General features: G+C 35.2%; 2 protein-coding genes across 3 annotated transcripts in view; one reads left to right on the top strand and one right to left on the bottom strand.

Annotated features, from left to right (window-relative positions):
* The window catches only part of LOC107048540, a 14,960-nt gene extending 9,263 nt beyond the window's left edge, over positions 1-5,697 (bottom strand). For both annotated transcript variants that reach the window (XM_015271749.2, XM_015271750.2), the window contains exons 1-2: positions 4,302-5,697; positions 2,301-2,409 (exon numbers count right to left, since the gene is read on the bottom strand). In XM_015271749.2, coding sequence (XP_015127235.1) covers positions 2,301-2,409; positions 4,302-4,708 — 516 coding nt within the window. In that variant the 5' untranslated portion in view covers positions 4,709-5,697. The remainder of the gene's footprint in view (positions 1-2,300; positions 2,410-4,301) is intronic.
* Positions 5,256-20,347, top strand: LOC107048541 (39S ribosomal protein L38, mitochondrial). Its single transcript, XM_015271751.2, has 4 exons — positions 5,256-5,996; positions 6,082-6,237; positions 16,992-17,615; positions 20,010-20,347. Exons 1-4 carry the CDS (start codon positions 5,867-5,869, stop codon positions 20,297-20,299), a joined length of 1,200 nt encoding a protein of 399 aa, XP_015127237.1. The 5' UTR covers positions 5,256-5,866; the 3' UTR covers positions 20,300-20,347.

Here is a 20,347-nt window from a genome sequence, read left to right as displayed (position 1 = left end):
TTTGGTCACGTAGAACCATTTCAAAGGATAACCATTAAGCAGCCCTACCCCGCCATCAATTTTCATCTTCCAATGTGCTTCAACCCCATAATAAGAAAAGATTGACAACATTTCCGCCTCTCAATTTCCAAGTCCTCAGAAAAGACTTATCAATTCATAAAGTTATCACCAAACCGTAATTTTTTTTTCTCTCACGAACTTAGTTTCGGGTGATAGGTTTCTATGATTTTCATTGTTAATTTGTTGATTAGTGAATGAAAAGAAAGGACACGAAACAAAACAAATAAAAAATTCCATCCTTACGAATTACGATCAATTTCACGTTATTTATTCTACATTTGGTAGGGAATCAACGAAAGGAAGTCAGTTACGCTAGACGACGTATAAGAATGCTGAAGAGCTCTCCAGTTGTTTCGAAAGATGAACAAAAGTCATATTTCAAAAAACATGGAGCCTCAAATGAGATTTTTTTCATCATCTAGAAACTTCAAAGTATAACAACAGGTACCCTTACCCTGCCACTAATTTCACTTTCCAGTGTACTTCAACCCCATAACAAAAAAAATGACAACCTCTCGGTCTCTTAATTGCCAAATTCTCGGAAAAGATTTTCCAATTCACAAAATTATAGTTAAATCAAACCTCTTTCCCTCACAAACTTAGTTTCAGGTTGCGAGTTTTTACGATTTTCATTATTCAATTGTTGATTATTCAATGAAAACAAAGGACGCAAAACAAAACAAAAATTGTATCCTTATGAATTACGGCCAATTTCACGTTATTTATTCTAAATTTGGTATGGAATTAGCGAAAGGAAGTCACTCACGCTAGACGACGTATAATAATGCTGAAGAACTATGCAGTCATTTCGAAGAATGAAAAAGTCATGTTTCAAAAAACAGTGGCTCAATAGTATTTTTCCGGCCTGTTGCGATGGGGTTTTTTACTCGTGTGGCGTTGGCCTCCGAGCCGTAGTATAGGCGAGGAGTGGCCAACCACACGAGTAAAAAAACCCTATCGCAACAGCCCAGGAACAATATTTTTCTGTAGTGATTTTCAAGTTTTCGAGTTTGGGAAGTATGTAATACCAATTTCCAGACGAGAAATCGTGAGAAGCAGTACAGAAAATGAGGGTTTTTTGATCACCGAGAAACTTCAAAGTATAACAATAGATCAACTCTACTCCACCACCAATTCTCACTTTCCAGTGTACTTCAACCCCATACTTCAATTTAAAAAATGACAACACCTCGGTCTCTCAACTTCCAAGTCCTCGGAAAAGATTTTCCAATTCACTAAGTTATAGTCAAATCAAACCTTTTCCCCTCACAAACTTAGTTTCAGGTTGCGAGTTTCTACGATTTTCATTATTATTAAATAATGTTGATTATTCAATGAAAACAAAGGATGCAAAACAAAACAAAAGTGATATCCTTATGAATTACGGCCGATTTCACGTTATTTATTCTACATTTGGTAGGGAATTAGCGAAAGGAAGTCACTCACGCCAGACGACGAATAATAATGCTGAAGAGCTATCCAGTTGTTCTGTGGAATGAACAAGTCATGTTTCAAAAAACAGTGGCTCAAATGAGGTTTTTTTGATCACCGAGAAACTTCAAAGTATAACAATAGATCAACTCTGTCCCACCACTAATTCTCATTTTCCCATGTATCCCATCACAAAAAAATGACAACATTTTGTTCTCAATTTCCAAGTCCTCGGAAAACATTTTCCCGTTCATTCACAAAGTTATAGTCAAACCAAAACTCTTTATTCCCTCACGAATTTAGTTTCAGGTCACAGGTTTCTATGATTTCCATTTTCAAATTGTTGACTATCCGATGAAAACAAAGAACACCAACCAAACCAAAACAAAAATCCCATCGTTATGAATCACGACCAGTTTCGTTATTTATTTCACATTTGGTAGAGAATTAGCGAAAGGAAGTTAGTCACGCCAGACGACGTACAAAATATCCTTCCACGTTACATGTGCGCAAATAACATGAAGTACATTCACAAATAGCAGGAAGAAAGCGATTCTCGATGTCGATATTCGAGCACACTGTGGGTGGGAAGAGGTAAACTCAGGATAAATGGACGATAAAAAAAAAGAAAGAAAAATACGAGCTAAATAAGAGGAGTGGGCACTTGAATACCTGAAGCAGGTATAGAGTGCGCCTATAAATTAAACTATTCCTCTTTCACCGGAAGAAACTATGACTAATACCCAACAAGTTATTTTGTTATGAAAGAGAAAATATACTCTGCGTTGAATTTTCATGTAAATACCCACCTTGACCTCGTGATAACGCTCCTCCAGGTAGTAGGTGATACCACGGGACTCCTCGTACTTCTCCGACAGTGCAATGTATTTGTCATAGTGACGTTTAAACAGGACATATCTGCAATGCAAATTTCATGACATCAATGACGTGAATGAGTAAAAATAAACGACCTGAATGGCATAAATACACGTGTTGAGTAAGTTATCATCATCGAGACGAATAAAAATAAAGCAAGTGGGAAATTGCTCTTGCATTGAATATAGTATAGTTATTTTTGCTAATAAATTAGCAATATGCTTCCGAATAGGTAATTTGCACATCACTTCCTTCCAACATGTATAATTTATTGTTTATTTCATTTTATTAAATTGAATAAGATTTCTTTTTAACTAATTTTATTAGATTTTAAATTTAGTTGGATGTTATTATCATCATTATTCTTATTAACCCTTTCATTTGTATAAGCAATTGTCTTTTTTATAGTTCTATCTCTGTTAGCTCTCAGCTCTTCGATAAAGTAGTAATAGAAAAATGTTATTTATATAGAATTGAATGAATTTGAAACATCATATTTGAAGAAACCATGAGAAAACTCACTTTCAGGGAAATTCATGAAAAATTCGAAATTTTCAACAATCATAAAAATCAAATCAACCAATGTAGCTATCGTAATCATCTTTCAACTTCGACTTAATGGTATTAAGATAAACATTTTAAGCTATGATTGAATTCATTTGAAGCATGATATCCAAAGATTAAAAAATACAGAATTTTTGCAAATTTTCAAATAAATTAAAATAGCGATTATTGCTATCGCCTTCATCTTCGAACTCGGTCAAAAGGACATCCAAACAATTTTTTTAAGCCATCATTCAGTCAATTCCGAACATTTTTTTTAGTTATCTTAAACAAAAAACATTTTTTAAACATTTTTAAAAAATTGAAAATTAATAAATGAATTAAATTTTAATTAATGACGATGGACAGGACTCGACAATAATTACATTTGAGGGAAAAAAAGATTCAATTCTATCGATTCGTCAGCGAACAATCGAAGAAAATTTTTTACATATGTATGCACATAGACACATACGTACGGACAGGGTCTAGAAATGACATTTTCGGACTTTTTGGATGATAATGGGTCGATATAACACGAAAAATCCAAAACTTAAATTTGAACTATTTGGGTGAACAGGCCAATTGTTGGGCGGTTAAGGGGTAACCGAACGCTGCTAGTTTTCCAAATTTGTGAACAAATTTCCTGCGGAAAGTTATCGATATTTTTACGAATCGAAGCACATTAATCTCCAGAATGTAATGATGAAAATCAATGTGCTTTGTGTTGGAAAAATATTAATCATTTGAGTAGGAAATTTGAGTTTCGTGGTAGAATGTAAAAGAAAAGAATCCCCTAAGTGGGGATATGATGGCTTCCATACCTTCAAGAATGTTCTAATTAGCAGAAAAAAATTATTTGAAGTGAAAATAACAAAATAAAGCATAATTAAATTAAGAAATAGTTGAATGCAGCCGAAACCCCCTATTTCTGGACAACTGGGACATATTTTTTTATTTATTAAATGTCGATCAACAGAAAAATAATTGATCACATGATTATACACGAGTAATAGGGGAGGTTGGGGTAAAACAGACACTTGCCTTTTTTTAGAATGTTAATGAGAGGTTGAAATGTTGATAAAATTTAATAATTTTCTTCTCAATACAAAAAACAATTCTTTCCCTTTGTGATGAGCCTAAATTGAGCTCAATTGATCAATTTGTTTCTGAGTGATGAATAATTTAAAAAAATTCTGAAGTATCCGTTTTACCCCACCCGCCCCTATTATTGGAAGGTGAAATATCAGTACAATTGCACATTTTATTTACGGATATTTGCGAAATGTTCAATGCAAATTGAAATTGTCCGGAAACTAACCCCCGTCCAGAAATTGACCTGTTGACCCTCCAATCCTTCCATTCGAAAGTAAGAAAAATGGAATAATTACCTGTAGAGATCGTTTTCACTGACGATGTCACGAATCGAGTCCTCAGGGTCAATTCTATCAGTGGCAAAATTAGGGGGAGGCGAGGCAGTGGCTCTTCCGTTGTAAGGACAGAAGCTGTGGCCCCCCTGGAGCAGACTGGACGTCGACGAGGCATCCCTGAGGGCACTGGAGGCCACCAGATCATCCTCAGAGGCGCACGTCTGCTCATGGAGCAGTGGACTCGGTGTTCTCGTTGGCGCACCTGGCCCACTGCCCCCCAGTATGTCCTCACTCCTCGAGTGCCTCATCTCCGAATTCCTGTAAATCCCCGGATTTCTCGTTCGAAATACCACATCACCGTTGCTCGATGCAGTTCCATTGCTACCGTGAAAACCACTTCCGGCCATTCCAATCAATAAATCCGTCATAATTTCTCAACCAACGTTACTCTCAGTTTCCCGAAGAAAAAACCTCATTAATCACAGGTTTTATTTTCTATTTTTCACGCCAGGATTATACCTTCCGGGAAGTGAAATATTCCCAGAGCACTGTGAGTCCGAGACTTCCTCATCGATCTCACGAGACACATTGTGTTACCGTTCACCTCTCGCTTCTTATATTTATAAATTTTATGCCTTTTCTCACTGACGCCTGTTATCGCACCGTTATCGCGGAATCGTATATCACTATTGGAGTATCTGCGACATTAAAAAACAAGGTCGTTCGAACATGGGTTTATTTACACTCGTCCAAATAAACCCAGAGTTTTTAGCAGGAAATGAAAATTGAGGATAGTCGGGATATTGTGTTTAGAGACACTATCTAACGACGTTATTCGTCCTATTGACTCGCTCCCCCTCTGCCCTGCGCGTCGTTCCTTTGGCGCCTCTTGGTTTACCCCCGAGTGTCTAGTGTCGGGGAGGGGAATCAAAATAATGGATCCTTCCAGTGAACTTTCTTTTTTTGTCTCTCACCTCTTTCACGTAACAATCGATAATGAAAATCTATTTCCAACAACTGAAATGTCAGATGACGCTGATTAATTCGATAGGCACCACCGGAACGAGCGACTCCGATATCTCTCGGTTATTTTATCACGGGGTAATATTTTATTGGCGAATGCACTAGACCCACTGCGTGTAAACTTCTCAGAGACATTTAAAATAACTTCGGGGGAAAATTGAGGGCACAAAGGACCATTTCGTGATATTTATTTCGGAGTAAACAGCAAAATACAACAGGCCAGCGTCACTTGTTGGTGTAAACTGAAGGGAGACGCTGTGCGCTTAGCCGGCTGAAGCGATTCGTGACCGTTACCGAAGAGCCATTCTACTCCCGTGGCCTGGAAAGCGACCGGTGGTCGTGAAAGGGCAGCCCCTGTGGGCTCTTCTCAGGTACAATAACTCTAATCCCCCTTCGCCCCCTGGCTTCAACACCCCCCGTGTGCACCGAGCTCAATCAAAAGCTGAACGCCATCTACAGTGCGAGAGAAAGTATACTATAGGTATTTTTGTTTTTTGTGAGGTCGATCAGGTAGAGTTCGTGGAGACGGGTTGAGTGGCTCGTGGGCCGGTTTGTTGTTGACGATGGCCAGTCGAATTTTTAATTGTTTAAAGAGGGATTTGATACCCGGGGGAGTGCAGCAAGTGAGGAGGGGACATTTAATGAGGGGAAAACCCGTTGGAGTTGCGAGGACACTTGCACAGAGGCTCGCAGGTAGGTGTCACGTTCTCGGAGCTGGTTCTAACCTTAAATTCTGATTGTTAATGGTGAGTTTTTATTTCGATTTTTTGGGGTTTAGAGTTGAATGTCAAGGACCCAGAGCTGAGTTCCAGAGTTAATATTGGGTTTAAGCCCAGGAAGTTTTCGAGGGCTGAGGCGTCAGCTGGTTTTCTTGAGAATGTGAAGGAGAATAGGAGGAACCCGGAGATGGAGCGGAAGGCTCGTCGAAACGAATGTAAGGATATTACTGATTTGATTAATTACTGGGGGGAGGAGAGAGGAGTGGATTCCGGCGCTTTAGATGTTTTGGTTCTATCGATGATCCATCGAGTTCTTGATTGGATGAGATGATTTTTGTTCTGGCCACTCCTCCCTCCAGTCATAGCCTGGACTTACTGATTTGATTAATTACCAAGGGGATTGATTGATTGAGGTTTATTGACTGTACATTATGTTGTACGAAGTAAACATGACATGAGGCATTAGGCAGGAAACAGAAACACCAACAAAGATATAAGCATGGAATTACTATAAGTAGCTTAAAGTAGCTCTACCCCTTACGGCAAATTCAAAGATTATTGAAAACTGCAAAAAAATTGCAGAAAACTCGATTAGATTCGGAATTCTAATTTTTTTTCTCAATTTGATTATCGTTTTGGTTTTTCAAAGAAGAAATATTTAAAAATCAGGATTTAGCCCAGTGTCTTGTGTGAAAATCAACATTTCCATTGTAATCAAAGATTAAAATCTGAATTTTTTTTTATTCGATATGGAAAAATCAAGAATGTTTTTGACACGTCGTAAAAAATAATCCACCGCTTTGCAAACAAGTTCTATTATTTATTTCTAAGAGGAAATGTTTGAAAAAGTATCAATATTTTGCGAAATTTAATTTAGATAATACTGACTGGGTATGAATTTTTTCAAATTTTTTCCATGCAATTTAGTTGAAAAATTTAAAAACTGAAAATATTCAAAAGTACAGCGTAGCCCGGCCGAAGGGTACAGCTACTTTAAGCATACCTATACGGAAAAATATATGTTCTGAAAATTATATATTTTATATATATAATTGGCCTGGTTTGTATATAAAAGTTACATAAAGTATAAATTCATATGGCCTCCTTGCATCAGCTCCGGGTAACGAAAACGTTAGATAAGAAAAAAAGTAAATTTGGATGTTCGATGGATTATTTTACCCGGGAGAGTATCTCAAATTTATCCCAGGAACAAAAAATTGAATTTAATCCCAAGGTTAAATCAGCGTAGATTCAAATGGGGCTACAGGATAAATAAAAAATTATTCCTTAGGTCAAATATTGAAAAATTGTGACCCTTACGATATAATTGGCCCCGAGGATAAATTTTACCCTGGGGTTTATTTGGATAACAGGGCTTGGTACCACCGGGCCTATGTTTCATATATATTTTATATAAATCTTATATATATGCGCAGAATATATTAAATTGGCCTATATCATATATATTTTTTATAGGGGAGGTCGAGGTAAAATGGACACTTGACTTTTTTTAAAATGTTAATGACAGCTTGAAATGTTGATGAAATTCAATAATTTTTCGTTCAATGCAACGAACATCCTTCCCTTTGTAATAAGCCTAAACTGAGCTCAATTGATAAATTTGTTTCTTGGTTATGAGTAATTTTAAAAAAGTCCAAAGTGTCCATTTTACCCCATCCTCCCCTATATTTTTCCATGGGGGTAAGAAAACAGACTAAAACATAATAAAGTGAAATGCGACCTGATACCAATGTAAATTACATCGGAAAACAGCGCAAAGTCATGAAGCAGTTACATGAGCTATACATTGTAAAGTAAAAATATTGATGGATGAAAAAGAATTAATTTCGAGTGCTCACAATAAAAGAAAAAGAAGCTGAAGAAGGAAAAGTATAAAAGTGAAAAAAGTGAAAGATCTGGATGAGGAGGAAAAAGGGTGAAGAAGGTGAAAAATTACTGGCGACGGTTCAGAAAACTGAGGGTGGTTACTGAGAAAGACCCAGAAGAGAAGGAGAGAATGAGATAAATACTGACACTTTTGACGCTTTGATTCTGTTGATGATTGGTAGAGTCCTTGATAGAATGAGATGATTTTTGTTCTGTAAAAAGTCCACACGTCCCTCTCTGTCACAGCTAAGACTTATGAAGTCAAAATTTGTGGAATATTCGTAGTGAAGCGTACGATCTTAGGGGTATATGGTCATTCTTGAGACATATTTTATTAGTGGAGTAAATAATGAGTTGTTTGAAGAGTGTGAACAAAAATAAAATAGAATGGAATCTTTATTTCAAATGACCGTCAATTATCACCGTCATAACTTGTAATTACCGCGCTGAGAATCTGACCATATGGTCAGTAAAAAATGACGGTTGGCCAGAAGCATAAAGTGGCCGAATAGATTTTGACCGTCGATTTCCGTCTATATATATGACCCTCAATTTTCGAGTACTAGTCTAGTGATTTCTACACTGTTAAAATATTTTAGCTGAAATTTCCAGTACACTTTTCGAAATTTTTTATTACGTTTAAGTTTCACTGAAATGTCAAGGAATTTCGTTATTGAAAATCCTGAATTCCGGGGAAAAATCAATGAGACCTAAATTTCAGTTCAATTATTCCCGGAAAATTGATAGAAAAACGAAAAATTCGGATAAACCTATTCTTGAATTAATGAAATTTGAAATTTCATGATTTTTTTCCTCTTAAATTGCAGTTTCTGGCACTGTCCTGAAGATTAATGGTCAACTGTCCGTGAAATTTCATTTTTTTTCTAACAGTGTATCATTGAGAACGGGGCCATTGATAATTATCAATAAATAAAATACTAAATGTTAAAAATTAATAAATAAAATAGTAAATGATAATAATTAACAAATAAAATAATAAATGATATTAATTAAATTCTAGTAAAAACTTTTCCGATAGAATCCTTACAAATTGACTCAAAAACTAACCGAAATAACATGAATAAAAGTTTTTGATAATTTTGACTCGTGTCTGTCGAAGCTTAACTGTCACAGTCATTTTGCATACAAAATTCGGACAGGATCAGAAACCGGTCAATTTCGTCTGACCTCCCCGAAAGGGAAAATGACGGTCATTTCACATCTCTAATCCTGACTACAAATGAAAATGACAATAGAGGACTCAAGTGGACGAACTAGGTCATTCCAATCATGAATAACCAGAGATGAGTAGAGTGAAATTCAGAGATTTTTTTTTCATTTTGAGAGTCTTTTGTCTGGCTTCGAAATGAAACCTGATTCATCGTAATTCCATCATTTGGACAGGAGATATTCATGATCATTTTACCTCACTTTTCCCTAAACATATTTTAAGTTATTGACGCTCAAGGATATGAAGTCCCATTGCATGTAATGGGGAAAGTAGATAGAAGGGTTTAATCGTTCACGTGTGTAAAGTTCACCTTAATTTGTGCGGTAGCACGTCTTTTCAACTAGGCCAATTTTAACTATGATGTTTCAACTACGACATCTTAACTGCAATTCTCAACAACGACATTCCAACTGTTTTCATTCAAATTATTGCATTTTCAGTTATTAGCCAAAAATTTTCAATTTTTATTTTTATTTGTTGACGCATCAATAATTAATGTGATATAAAGACGATTGTTTCATTCAGTAAACAATTGTAAAAAAATGAATAATTTCATATTAATTTAATTGGAAATATTAACTCTAATTTTCAACTCAATTTTTTTTTACTATATTTCGATTACTGTTTGGACCCACAATTCAGTAAATAATGTAGAACAAAAAAAAACAATTATTGTTCCAATTAATAAGTTGAGACACAGATCAATGAAAATCACGAATTTGTTAACGCACGGATATTCTGTTGATCGTTGACGTTTCAAGAAATTTCGGGATAAATTTTCTAAGAATATCATTTATTTGCGGTATATTATTGTAAAAAAATTAATAATTTCATATTAATTTAATTGGAAATTTTAACTTTAATTTTCAACTCAATTTTTTTTTACTATATTTCGATCACTGTTTGGACCCACAATTCAGCAAATAATGCAGAGCAAAAAAAAATAATTATTGTTCCAATTAATAAGTTGAGACACAGATCAATGGAAATCACGAATTTGTTAGCGCACGGATATTGAGTTGATCGTTGACATTTACAGAAATTTCGGGATAAATTTTCCAAGAATATCGTTTATTTGTGGTATATTAATTCGTAATTAAAATGTTATTAGTTGAAATATTATTAGTTGAAGAGGCGGTAGTTGAGATGTCATAGTTGAAAAATGGGAGTTGAAATTGTCGCTTAGTTGAAAAGACATGGGTTCAATTTGTGGTTGAGTTTGCTTAGTAAACTACTTGGGTCATTTACAAAAAGTATATAATATCGTAGCAGAACAAGAGGTAGGTCAATCACAAACCATCAGCACTATTGACGTGATGACCTGGGAGGATTAAACGTCTGATTTAAAATTCTTATCTAGACCCGTAACGAGAAAATTGGAAAAGTTTTAGTGTCCACAAAACAGCAGCAATTACGAAAGTCATCAAGTCTAGGGAAAACTTAGCGTAATGCGAAAAATTTCAGGAAAAATTCTAATCTAATGTCCTTGTACAAAAGGCATTGCAGAATGAGGTACATTCAGTTTCACTAGATCATAACATACCCTGATTTTGAGGCACTTTCAGGGCAGTTCAGTGTGAAGAATACAAATGTATCGTTTTCAACGAATACATATATTTCGGCATTGACAGAATGAAATTGTTGCTTTTCCTTTCTCTTCGAAGGTACTTTTCTGCACTTTAAGGAACTTCCGCAATAAGTATAGTTGGTGAAAATTTCGACATAGTATAACGACGCAATATTTGGATCATATGTTGTTAACTACATTCAAAAACTATTCCCAAAATTTCAAGTACCTTGTCCATCCCATTTTCGAGATATACATCAAAAAAGGAAAAAACACAAAAATTGAATGTTTGGCGATGCATATCTCAAAAATGGGGTGGACCAGGGACTTGAAATTTTGGGAATATCTTTTTAATGTGGTCAACAACATATGATCCAAATATTGCGTCCTTTATACCATTTCGAAATTTTCACCAAGTATACTTACTGCGGACGTACCTTAAGGGGTAACGAAAGCGGTTGCAAGAGTTGTTTTTTTTTCATTTAATTTTTCTCCGATTCTATCCAATATGAATTGCTGAAATTTTAATCAAGAATTGAGGGGAGGTTAAGGAAGGGGTTCCATTGACAATTTATTGGCAAACAAATTTTTTTCTGCAAATTTTTTTGCCAATAAATAGTTGCAAAAATAGGAAAACAAATATTTAATGGTACCCATTAAGCCCTTCCTTAACCTCCTCTTAATACTTGGTTAAAATTTCAGCCGTTCATATTGGATAGAATCGGAGAAAAATTAAATGAAAAAAACCGACTTCTGCGAGGGCTTCCGTTACCCCTTAAAATGAGATCGGATTCATTCGAATCGTACTATTGAGTTAGAACATATTCATGATTTCAGAAAGTCCATTTTACCCCACCTCCTTCAGTTTTCTGCAGAGTTGAAAGAAAAATTGTATATTTCAAACAATTATTATAACTGCAAAATGTGCATCAATTGACGATTGCTGGCGAGTTCTACGCTCAGGAGTGGTGGAACCATAATTGAGTGTATTAAGGATATCTTTTCTTCGATTGGATGCCGAAAATGTTTAGAAGATTGAAACAAATTGGAACATTCTTGGGACAAGAAAGAATAGTTTTCTGAATAGTTAATTCGAGTTTGTTGCAATCCATGTTAAATATTGTAAAAATGTTGTTCATTAGGTAGCTTTTCTCAATCTTGATCGTTGATTTCGATAAACAAATGAATTATTCTACAAACTATCAATTTTTATTACGAGAATATCACAAGGAATCGTTTTCTTGAGAGAAGAAATGGTTTATTAGAGGCGTATTTCTCTAGGGGAGTCATTTCCAGGTGGCCACGTCAGGTTCCACGTATTATAATTATGTTGAACTATAAAAAGAGTCTGCATATGATAAGAGGCTACATATGACCTTAAATGAATGACCTCAATTTTTCATAATTTTTTTCGTATTCTCGATTTTCTTGGGTAAGATAATTTGGAATAATTCTAAATGTTGATAATTGTTAACGAAATTGATCCAAGGTCATATGTAGGATAATCATTCTAAAGTTTCACGCAATTGTAATATTTGAAATCTGTTTTGAACCATTTAGAAATGACTGGCCTGGAGAAATATGCTTCGGAAAAAATTTCTCTTCTGAAGAAAATGATTTCTTGGCAAAAATATTTGTTTTTCTCAGTGGTTCGATTTGATTCAATCTTTAGAGAAGAGTTTCACGGATGAAAAAATCGTATAGAAATTTTCTATGCGGATTGCGTATATAATATTCGGATATTTCTATACGAACATTTTTTACACAAATTATTTTTATACAATTTCTATAGGTTTGATCCTATACGACCCACTGCCACATGTATATAAACGTTTCGTATGGAATTGCGACATTTCTCTGTTTTTCGCTGGAGCATTTAAACATCTTCCGTATGAAAAAAAATTTATGTAAAAATTTATGTATAGAAATAATTCGTATAGAAATATCCGAATATCATATATGGAAATCCTATAGAATTTTTATACGCAATCCATATAGAAATTTTCTATACGATTTTTTCATGTGTTGTGACAAAATTCTTTTGCTTCTAGAAAATTGTTTTTTTCTCGATGTAAAATAAAACTATTTAGCCCATTCACTGATTTCAATTGTCCATCCCAGTTGACTCTTATGACCCTTGTGATAACGAGAAAATTCACTAAACACCTTAAATTTTCCCGTTCCGCCAAACCTAATTACGCTACATGTAGTTCAGTTATAAACGGAGCTCAATTAGTGAAACCGTTTCTGAGCTGTTATGAATATTTTCTGGAACACAAGTTAAGAGTGCTCATGTTGCTCCAGTCTCCCGAGGGCGAAGTATTCTCACAAGACTCAGCTTTAGCTTTGGAAAGTTGAGCGGCGGTGAGTGTGGTTAGTAAGTGGATGGGTGACCACAAGGCACTTGCGAAAAAACTGAAGACTTTCGAATGCATAAAACAGAACTTTTGTGATTAAATGCATTTCACACTTTCCATTTTTACTCCCGGTATAAAGATAATCGGAATAACATTGTCCAGTTGAAAGTGTCATAATTTGTGTGGGAGAACATTTGGATAGAAATTAACGGAGTCTTTAACACTTAATTTTTGTACTAATGGAAATTTATCCGTTACTGAGTATTGGATTATGTGTAGGAATACTCAATAAAAACACATTAGTTTTATTCTTCAAAGTAAAACTCTTTAATGATCGCACGCAGAAGGTATATCTTTCTCCAACGAAGTCTCTAGGACGACTAACTAAAAGTCATGAGAGTTTTCACTCTCTGGACCCATTTGACAAAAGGCCCTTGTTTCAATTTTCTTCAGCCTCTCCTTTGTGACTCACCATGAGGACTGTTTTTCTACACGTCTCTATTTTCTAAGAAAAGCCATAAATGTCACCCTGAGTGTTTGGGTGGAAAAGAGAAAATGTTTAACTAAATTAAGAAATTAATTTTTGTATTCAGGCATGAATTCCAACACTGAGCTTTCAAATATTTCATTTTAAGATATAGAATAAATTTTTTAATATTTTTTTTGCTATTGGCTGTTTTAGCCCCGGAATTCCGCTTTCCAAAAAATATAAAATTTTTGCAGATTTTAAAATAAATCAAAATAACGATTATTGCACGATTATTCACGATTAATTCAAATAGAATTAAAATTTAGAGAGAAAAAAATTCCGATTCGCCCAGCCGGGATTCGAACCCGGGTCTCCCAGTTACGCGCCGGGCACTCTTACCGACTAAGCTACCGGGAACCACGGAAATTCTCACTCCAAATTCAACTCAGCACGCTGCCTAACCACCTTTAGGCATTAAATAAATTCAAATAGAATTAAAATTTAGAGAGAAAAAATTCCGATTCGCCCAGCCGGGATCACCTTCATCTTTCAACTGGGACAAAAGGACATTCAAACAAATTTCTTAAGCCATCTTTCAATCAATTCAGAACATTTTTTAATATTTAAAATTTTTTAGTTATCGTGAGAACAGATTTTCCAAAAAATCTGAAAATTAAAAAAACTAATCGATTAATTAAATTTTAATGAATGACGATCGATAGAACTCAACAATAACTACATTTGCAAAAAAAATTGAATTTCATCCATTCATTAGCGCACAATTGGAGAAAAACTTTGTTACACACACGTACGTTCGAAGTCACAAAAATTTCAGTTTCGGACTTTCGGATCATACTGGTGGGTCGATATAACACAAAAAATGCAAAACTTAAATTTGAACGATTATATAGCTTCCTCTCGGAAGCAAAAATGGCCAGATTCTCGGTAATTTTTTTGAGGAAAAACTTTCCTTCCCTTTTGAGTACAAGGCATTATGTACATAATGAATTTACAAGACGAGTTGAGTTAGAAATTCCATCAAGTATTTAGCAACTATCTTTGAAGTCAAGTCGTTCATAATGATTTAGCAAGAGACCTTTCTCATAATGCTGGAAATTCCCCACATAAAGGGGCTCTTAATAATTCCTCTTGACCCCTTTACTCCAGAATGATCCACAGAAAAAAGTAGAAGAGAATATTTCGTACGTTTTTAAATACAATAATTCATATATCAGTTCGACCCAATCACCAATCCTCATTCTCCAAGGCCTTTCATTCACATAACTAATTCAAAATTGGTAAAGGCTCGTTATCACCATTACGAGGTCCATGAATACTTAACCACCACTGAAATCTCGGTGGAATTAAATATTGACCAATTGAAATGTACTGCATTGGTTTATGAATGGACTCAGAATTCACTCAAATTCACTTTTGAATGATTTCGCGATTTTCTTCAGAGTTGGAAGGTTCGAGAGAATTCGTCAAAAGGCCTTCGTGGTTTAAAAAAAAATCTTCGATACAGGCGTGGTGGTGATGCCTTCACAGCCCATGCACTAATTATTGAATTTCTAATCCATTTCCTCAACAAAATAATTTATCTGTCAGTTCAACACTAGATTTACTATTAGCAATTCTCATTGTCCAATGCAATGCAGCCCTAAAATTTATAAAATCTCAATCTCTAATTGATAGGAGTAATGAAGTTCAAAGGAAAATGAGTAGAAAATTACTTGTGTCTTCATATAGCATAACTATTTTCTATAATAAATTAGCAATATGCTTCGAAATGCTCATTTTGCACATCATTTTCTTCTATCGTATATCATTTATCGTTTTATATTATTTCGTTCAATTGAATGATATTCCTTCTTTAATCAAATGTGTTATATTTCTTTTGAAAATTCTTGCGTAAATTGAATAAAACAATTATGCTATCTGTATTATCTTAAAACTTCGTTAAAGACCCAGCTGCACCAGGCTCAGTTGAGAATATCCTCAGTTCAGTATCAGAATAGATAAAAATAATCTGCTGACCAATTTTGATCGAATTTTGATCGAAAGTATTTCACCAAAAAACGTGGTGTGTCGATGTATCATCACTATTTACCAATAATACCACTAATTATGAAGGAGTTAGGCATTATTCACGACCGAATGACCGAATGAAAGTACTACGACGATTTCCTAAAATTATCCAAGTGTAGAATAAATTTACTCCAGACATAAATAGTCTCATCAAACATAAATTTAATCTGACGATTTATTTGGCTAACAACGCTTGGTGCAATCGGCCCTGAAAAAAAAATTTTCCCTCATATTTGAAGAAACCAACGTATATAGCTATCGTAATGACCTCCAGCTCCGACAAAGTGGCAGTGAAACAGATATTTTATGCTACGATTGAATTAATTTAGAATATGTAATTTAGTCATTTTGAAAAATACGAAATTTTTGAAAATCATTCAATAAATCAAAGCAAAGACAGCCGAACATAATGGTTGGGTGAGTTAGGTGCTGCTCCGGCGAACATTTGAGTGCAGCTGCGTTCAGTGCGGGTAGTACTTGGATGGGTGACTGCTTAGGAATAACCCTCGCCCAAAAATTTCGGCACGGTGTAGTGGTCTAATGTGACAAAAGGGTACATTAGGGCTCTGCACCATCGGTCGGCTGTACGATTGGGGTTTTCCATGGTTTCCCGTGCAGTCCTAGCCCGAATGGGGTACAGTTAAGAGTAAGACGGCCCATGGTAACGCAGATAAAAATCAGAAGAGAGAAGTGGGAGAGACAAGGCAGACCAATGGGGAGCCTATAAAACCGTAATGGTAGTAGGAAAGAAATATGAATAAAAAAAAAAATAATAATGAAAGCAACGACCAGTACACAATACCAAATTTCTGGAATTGATTTTTTGATTAATCAAATAATTGTCCATCTTTTGAACTCAATTACTTGATTGATGATTCCTTTTTCATAAAGTTGATTGATTCCTTTTTCATAAAGTTGATTGATTCCTTTTTCATAAAGTTGATTGACAATGAATGATTGTTTTGATTGTTAACTTTTTATTCGCCTTGCGATTGGTTGATGGATCAGTCAATGATTTCCATGACTACGAGGATGTTAGTGTGCGTTACAGCGCTCACTTGAAGGTGGTCGCGCGCGATACTGCGCATGATCGCCTAGTTATTTAATAAAAATGTAGAAATTGTCCAATACAGTTGACTAATTTTGCATGCAATGAAATAATTTCAAACAAAATTATGATCATTATGCCGAAATCTGTTTCCATTCTCTCAACAAAATAATCATCTGCCAGTCCGACCCCACCAGTATTTTGTCATTATGCAAAAGCTTTCAGCCACATAACTGATTCAAAATTGAACCAATTTAATCTCTCAATTACGATCCCATGAATATGTATCACCCACTGAAGTTTTATTCTCATTCTTCTTCAGTATCGATTGACCTAAAAGCAGCAAAAGAGGACTGGTGGCAAACTGATGCTCCAAGCCACATAAAAACAATAGCAGAGCATTACGGTATCTTCAACGACCTTTATGGAGATGCGTACTTTTACCCCACAATTCCTTTAGAGATCAACTACGAGGTGAATGAGGAAACGATAGCGACTGTTCACAGAGGGAATTTATTAAAGCCGAATGAGGTGAAAAATATTCCCTTTGTCAAATATACCGCTGAGCCGAGCTCTCTTTGGACACTCCTCCTCACAACTCCTGATGGGAATTTGACGAATAGAGAGCTGGAGTACTGTCACTGGTTCGCTGGAAATATTCCCGGGGATCAAGTTGATAAGGGAGACGTTCTGATTGATTACATGATGCCCATTCCAGCGCGTGGCTTAGGATATTGCAGATACATCTATGTGCTTTATAAACAAGAGGGAAAGATTGATTTCTCAGAGTATAAAAAGGCACAGCCGTGCTTGGAGCTGGAACAACGCAATTGGAGGACTCAAGACTTCTACAGGAAGCATCAGGATGGTCTCACCCCTGCGGGTTTAGCTTTCTATCAGGCTGATTGGGATGAGAGTGTTCAGGAGTTTTATCACAAGAGTTTACGTGAGTATTCACGTTCCTTAGTCTGTTGGGAAGACGTAATAATCATGAGTCAACTCAATTTTTTTGTATTTCGATGGATATCTTCAAAGGACGGGAATATTGGGAAATTTGTAAGGAATCTTTTTGTAGTTCGTAGTTCGCACTACGAAAAATGTATGCGTTAAAATTTTGCCATTCCCACGATTTCTGAGATAATTTTTAGAAACTAATGTTGATATCAAATTAAGTCATCTGGTTTATCTTCTCGACCAAGTTGATTAAACACTGGAATCAGTGAGAAATTGATAAATCGAGATAAGAGGACTTGAGGGTGAGTTTTATGGTGATTATCGTCGGATGGAAGGGAGATGAGATCTTTTCTCTTGGTAGGGCGAAATGCGAGCTACAAAAGACGTATCTAGAATAGTTTTACTATTTCTCTTGAATTAAGGATGTTTATCCATTTTCCGAGAATCGAATTGTTTCATGTTTGAGAGAAATTCTGTATTTTTTGAGGTGAAGGGGAAACATATGAACCAAATTTTCAGATGATTACAGAAAAAGTTGGGGAAAAATTACCGAACAAGTTAAGTAATCGTGCAACGAACTCGGTTTTCATTACTTTTTCATCCTATATCGGGGAAAAAAGGCGAGACGAATAGTGGATTTTACTACGTTGGTCTGGGAAAATTTACTGAAATTGAGGATAATTTGTAACGAAACTGTCAAATTTACCCGCATTCCATCAAAAATTATCTCAGTGAACCTGAATGATTGCTGAATATTACGTATAATTTTTTGTAACGGAGAATGATTTTTTACCGAACGCGTCCATTCATCCCCGTGATCTTCAGATGAATGCAAGAAAAAAAATACCCTACCGGTGTTGGAAATTTTATTGAACAGGAGAATAATTTTTGCATTCATAGATGTGTTTTTAAAAAAAGATGTGCTTTTTTACTGAACGAATCGTAAAGTATCCTCTTCAAACAGGTATTTGTCCATTGAGCTAGCGCCACCGCAACCGCAAGCGGCCAGGTTGTTGATGCCCTTTCATTATGCCCTTTTTCCGGTCAGAAGATTCGATATTCTTTTCTTGAAGTAATTGTTTATAATCATTCTCATTCCAAAGAGCAGTACGATCGGTGAGAATCATGTCGCAATTAGTTCACACGGTAAGTCAATCTGCTGTTAATCTGTTGTTCATTTCATCAATATGATTCTATACTTAGAATATTGTCATCTCGTGTTTTCAGCACTAAATTACAAATTAAAACTTAATTCGGAATATTGAATCACAACTTCTTTTTATTCATATCAGAAATTTTATGTTTGGATATTCATGATATTGTTCAAAGTGGAAAAATCATTCATCATTTTCACTATATTGTATTCAGATTCTCCTATCCTTAACTGAGAAAAATGAGAGATAATCTCATAGTTGTAGCGATTTATTCTATTCAACTTTACTCGGAAAAAATCTTCGTAAACGCAATATTAAGAAAGTAGAATTTTTCAGTTTTTCTCTGACCTAAATGATTTGGACAATTATGATTCGTTTATTCATGTTTCATAGAGTGGTATTCAATTCTCTTTTGTATGTCAGACGGGTTTCATGAAAATTCGACGCAAGACGATTGTACTTATGAAAACCGCTTTATTTCCTCCATTCGCTCGAGATACCCGCCATGTTCGAGTTCTCACTTTCAATTCGAGATATGCCCATCCTTTTTTTTTAGAAAGGATTACATTTCGCCCCACGATTACCGTTCGTACCGCAAAATTTGCCACGATTTTCTAAGTATTTTTTATTCAACGCGTTTTTTATCTCTTCATGTAAGAAAAATTCGTTGCAACAGTTTTGATGAAATGGAATAAACAAATTTTTCCTTAAACACGGGCTCTTACGGGATTCATTTTCGAATGCTGTAGCGAAGTGGTAAACTAGGATAAGTGGGAAAATGGAACTTTTCCAGAAGAGTTGAAAAATTTGACTACGTTTGAGAAAACTTTCAATTTAAGCAATAGAAAATTTTTCAAAAAAATTGCACTTATCCTAGTTTACCACTTCACTACAGAATCGGTAATTTATTTATTTTCATCAATCAACTTGGCTAGTGGTTTAATATTTTTATCAAATAAGTTTAATCCGTCTATTAGTTTGAAAAAATTAAAAAAAAATTAAGTTCGTCCGGTTTTGGATAAACATCCTTGGAAGATATTCAACGAAAACGGAACTCGTGGCGAAAGTGACTTGTCTTCTTTTACATTTTATTACTGAAATGAAGATTAGCAATGATAAAAGAAATTACTCTTCTCCGAGTCCACTTTCTCCGATATTGTATGGATCGTAAAAATGCATTCAGCAGAGTTGAAAAATTCTAAAGTCTGTTTTTTCAATTGATTCTTTTATAGAAATGAAGGCTCCAATCTTCGAATACGACTTCCCCCCTCCCTACATTCGCCCTCAAGAGTGGTTTCCCAAAGGCAAACCCTTCAATTTATACATGGATAAATATCGAGATCCCAAGGACATCAATAAGGACTTCCTCCTGAAAAAACTCAAAGAGATCGACCCCTTCAAAGAAACAAAACCAAAATACAAATATCCCAATGCTCACCCGATAAAAAATCAGCCATCGTGGTTGGTACTCGAGAAGAGAAAGGAGCGATTGGGTTGGGGGCGTATAAATGAAATTAAGTAATTTATTGATAAGTACTGAAAATAAAAATTATTATGGATAAAGTATGAA

The sequence above is a fragment of the Diachasma alloeum genome, unplaced genomic scaffold (assembly GCF_001412515.2).
Source record: "Diachasma alloeum isolate Michigan unplaced genomic scaffold, Dall2.0 Dall_scaffold_00194, whole genome shotgun sequence".
In the NCBI taxonomy this organism is placed as follows: Eukaryota; Metazoa; Arthropoda; class Insecta; order Hymenoptera; family Braconidae; genus Diachasma; species Diachasma alloeum.
The sequence above is the reverse complement of the archived record's forward strand: the minus strand, read 5'-3'. Positions and strand labels throughout refer to the sequence as shown.

Excerpts from the sequence above, each read along its gene's own strand:
- LOC107048541 (XM_015271751.2), top strand. The coding sequence starts at position 5,867 with ATGGCCAGTCGAATTTTTAATTGTTTAAAGAGGGATTTGATACCCGGG. Across the intron at positions 6,238-16,991 it reads GAAGGCTCGTCGAAACGAAT|TATCGATTGACCTAAAAGCA; the intron begins GTAAGGATATTA and ends ATTCTTCTTCAG. Across the intron at positions 17,616-20,009 it reads GTTTTATCACAAGAGTTTAC|AAATGAAGGCTCCAATCTTC; the intron begins GTGAGTATTCAC and ends ATTCTTTTATAG.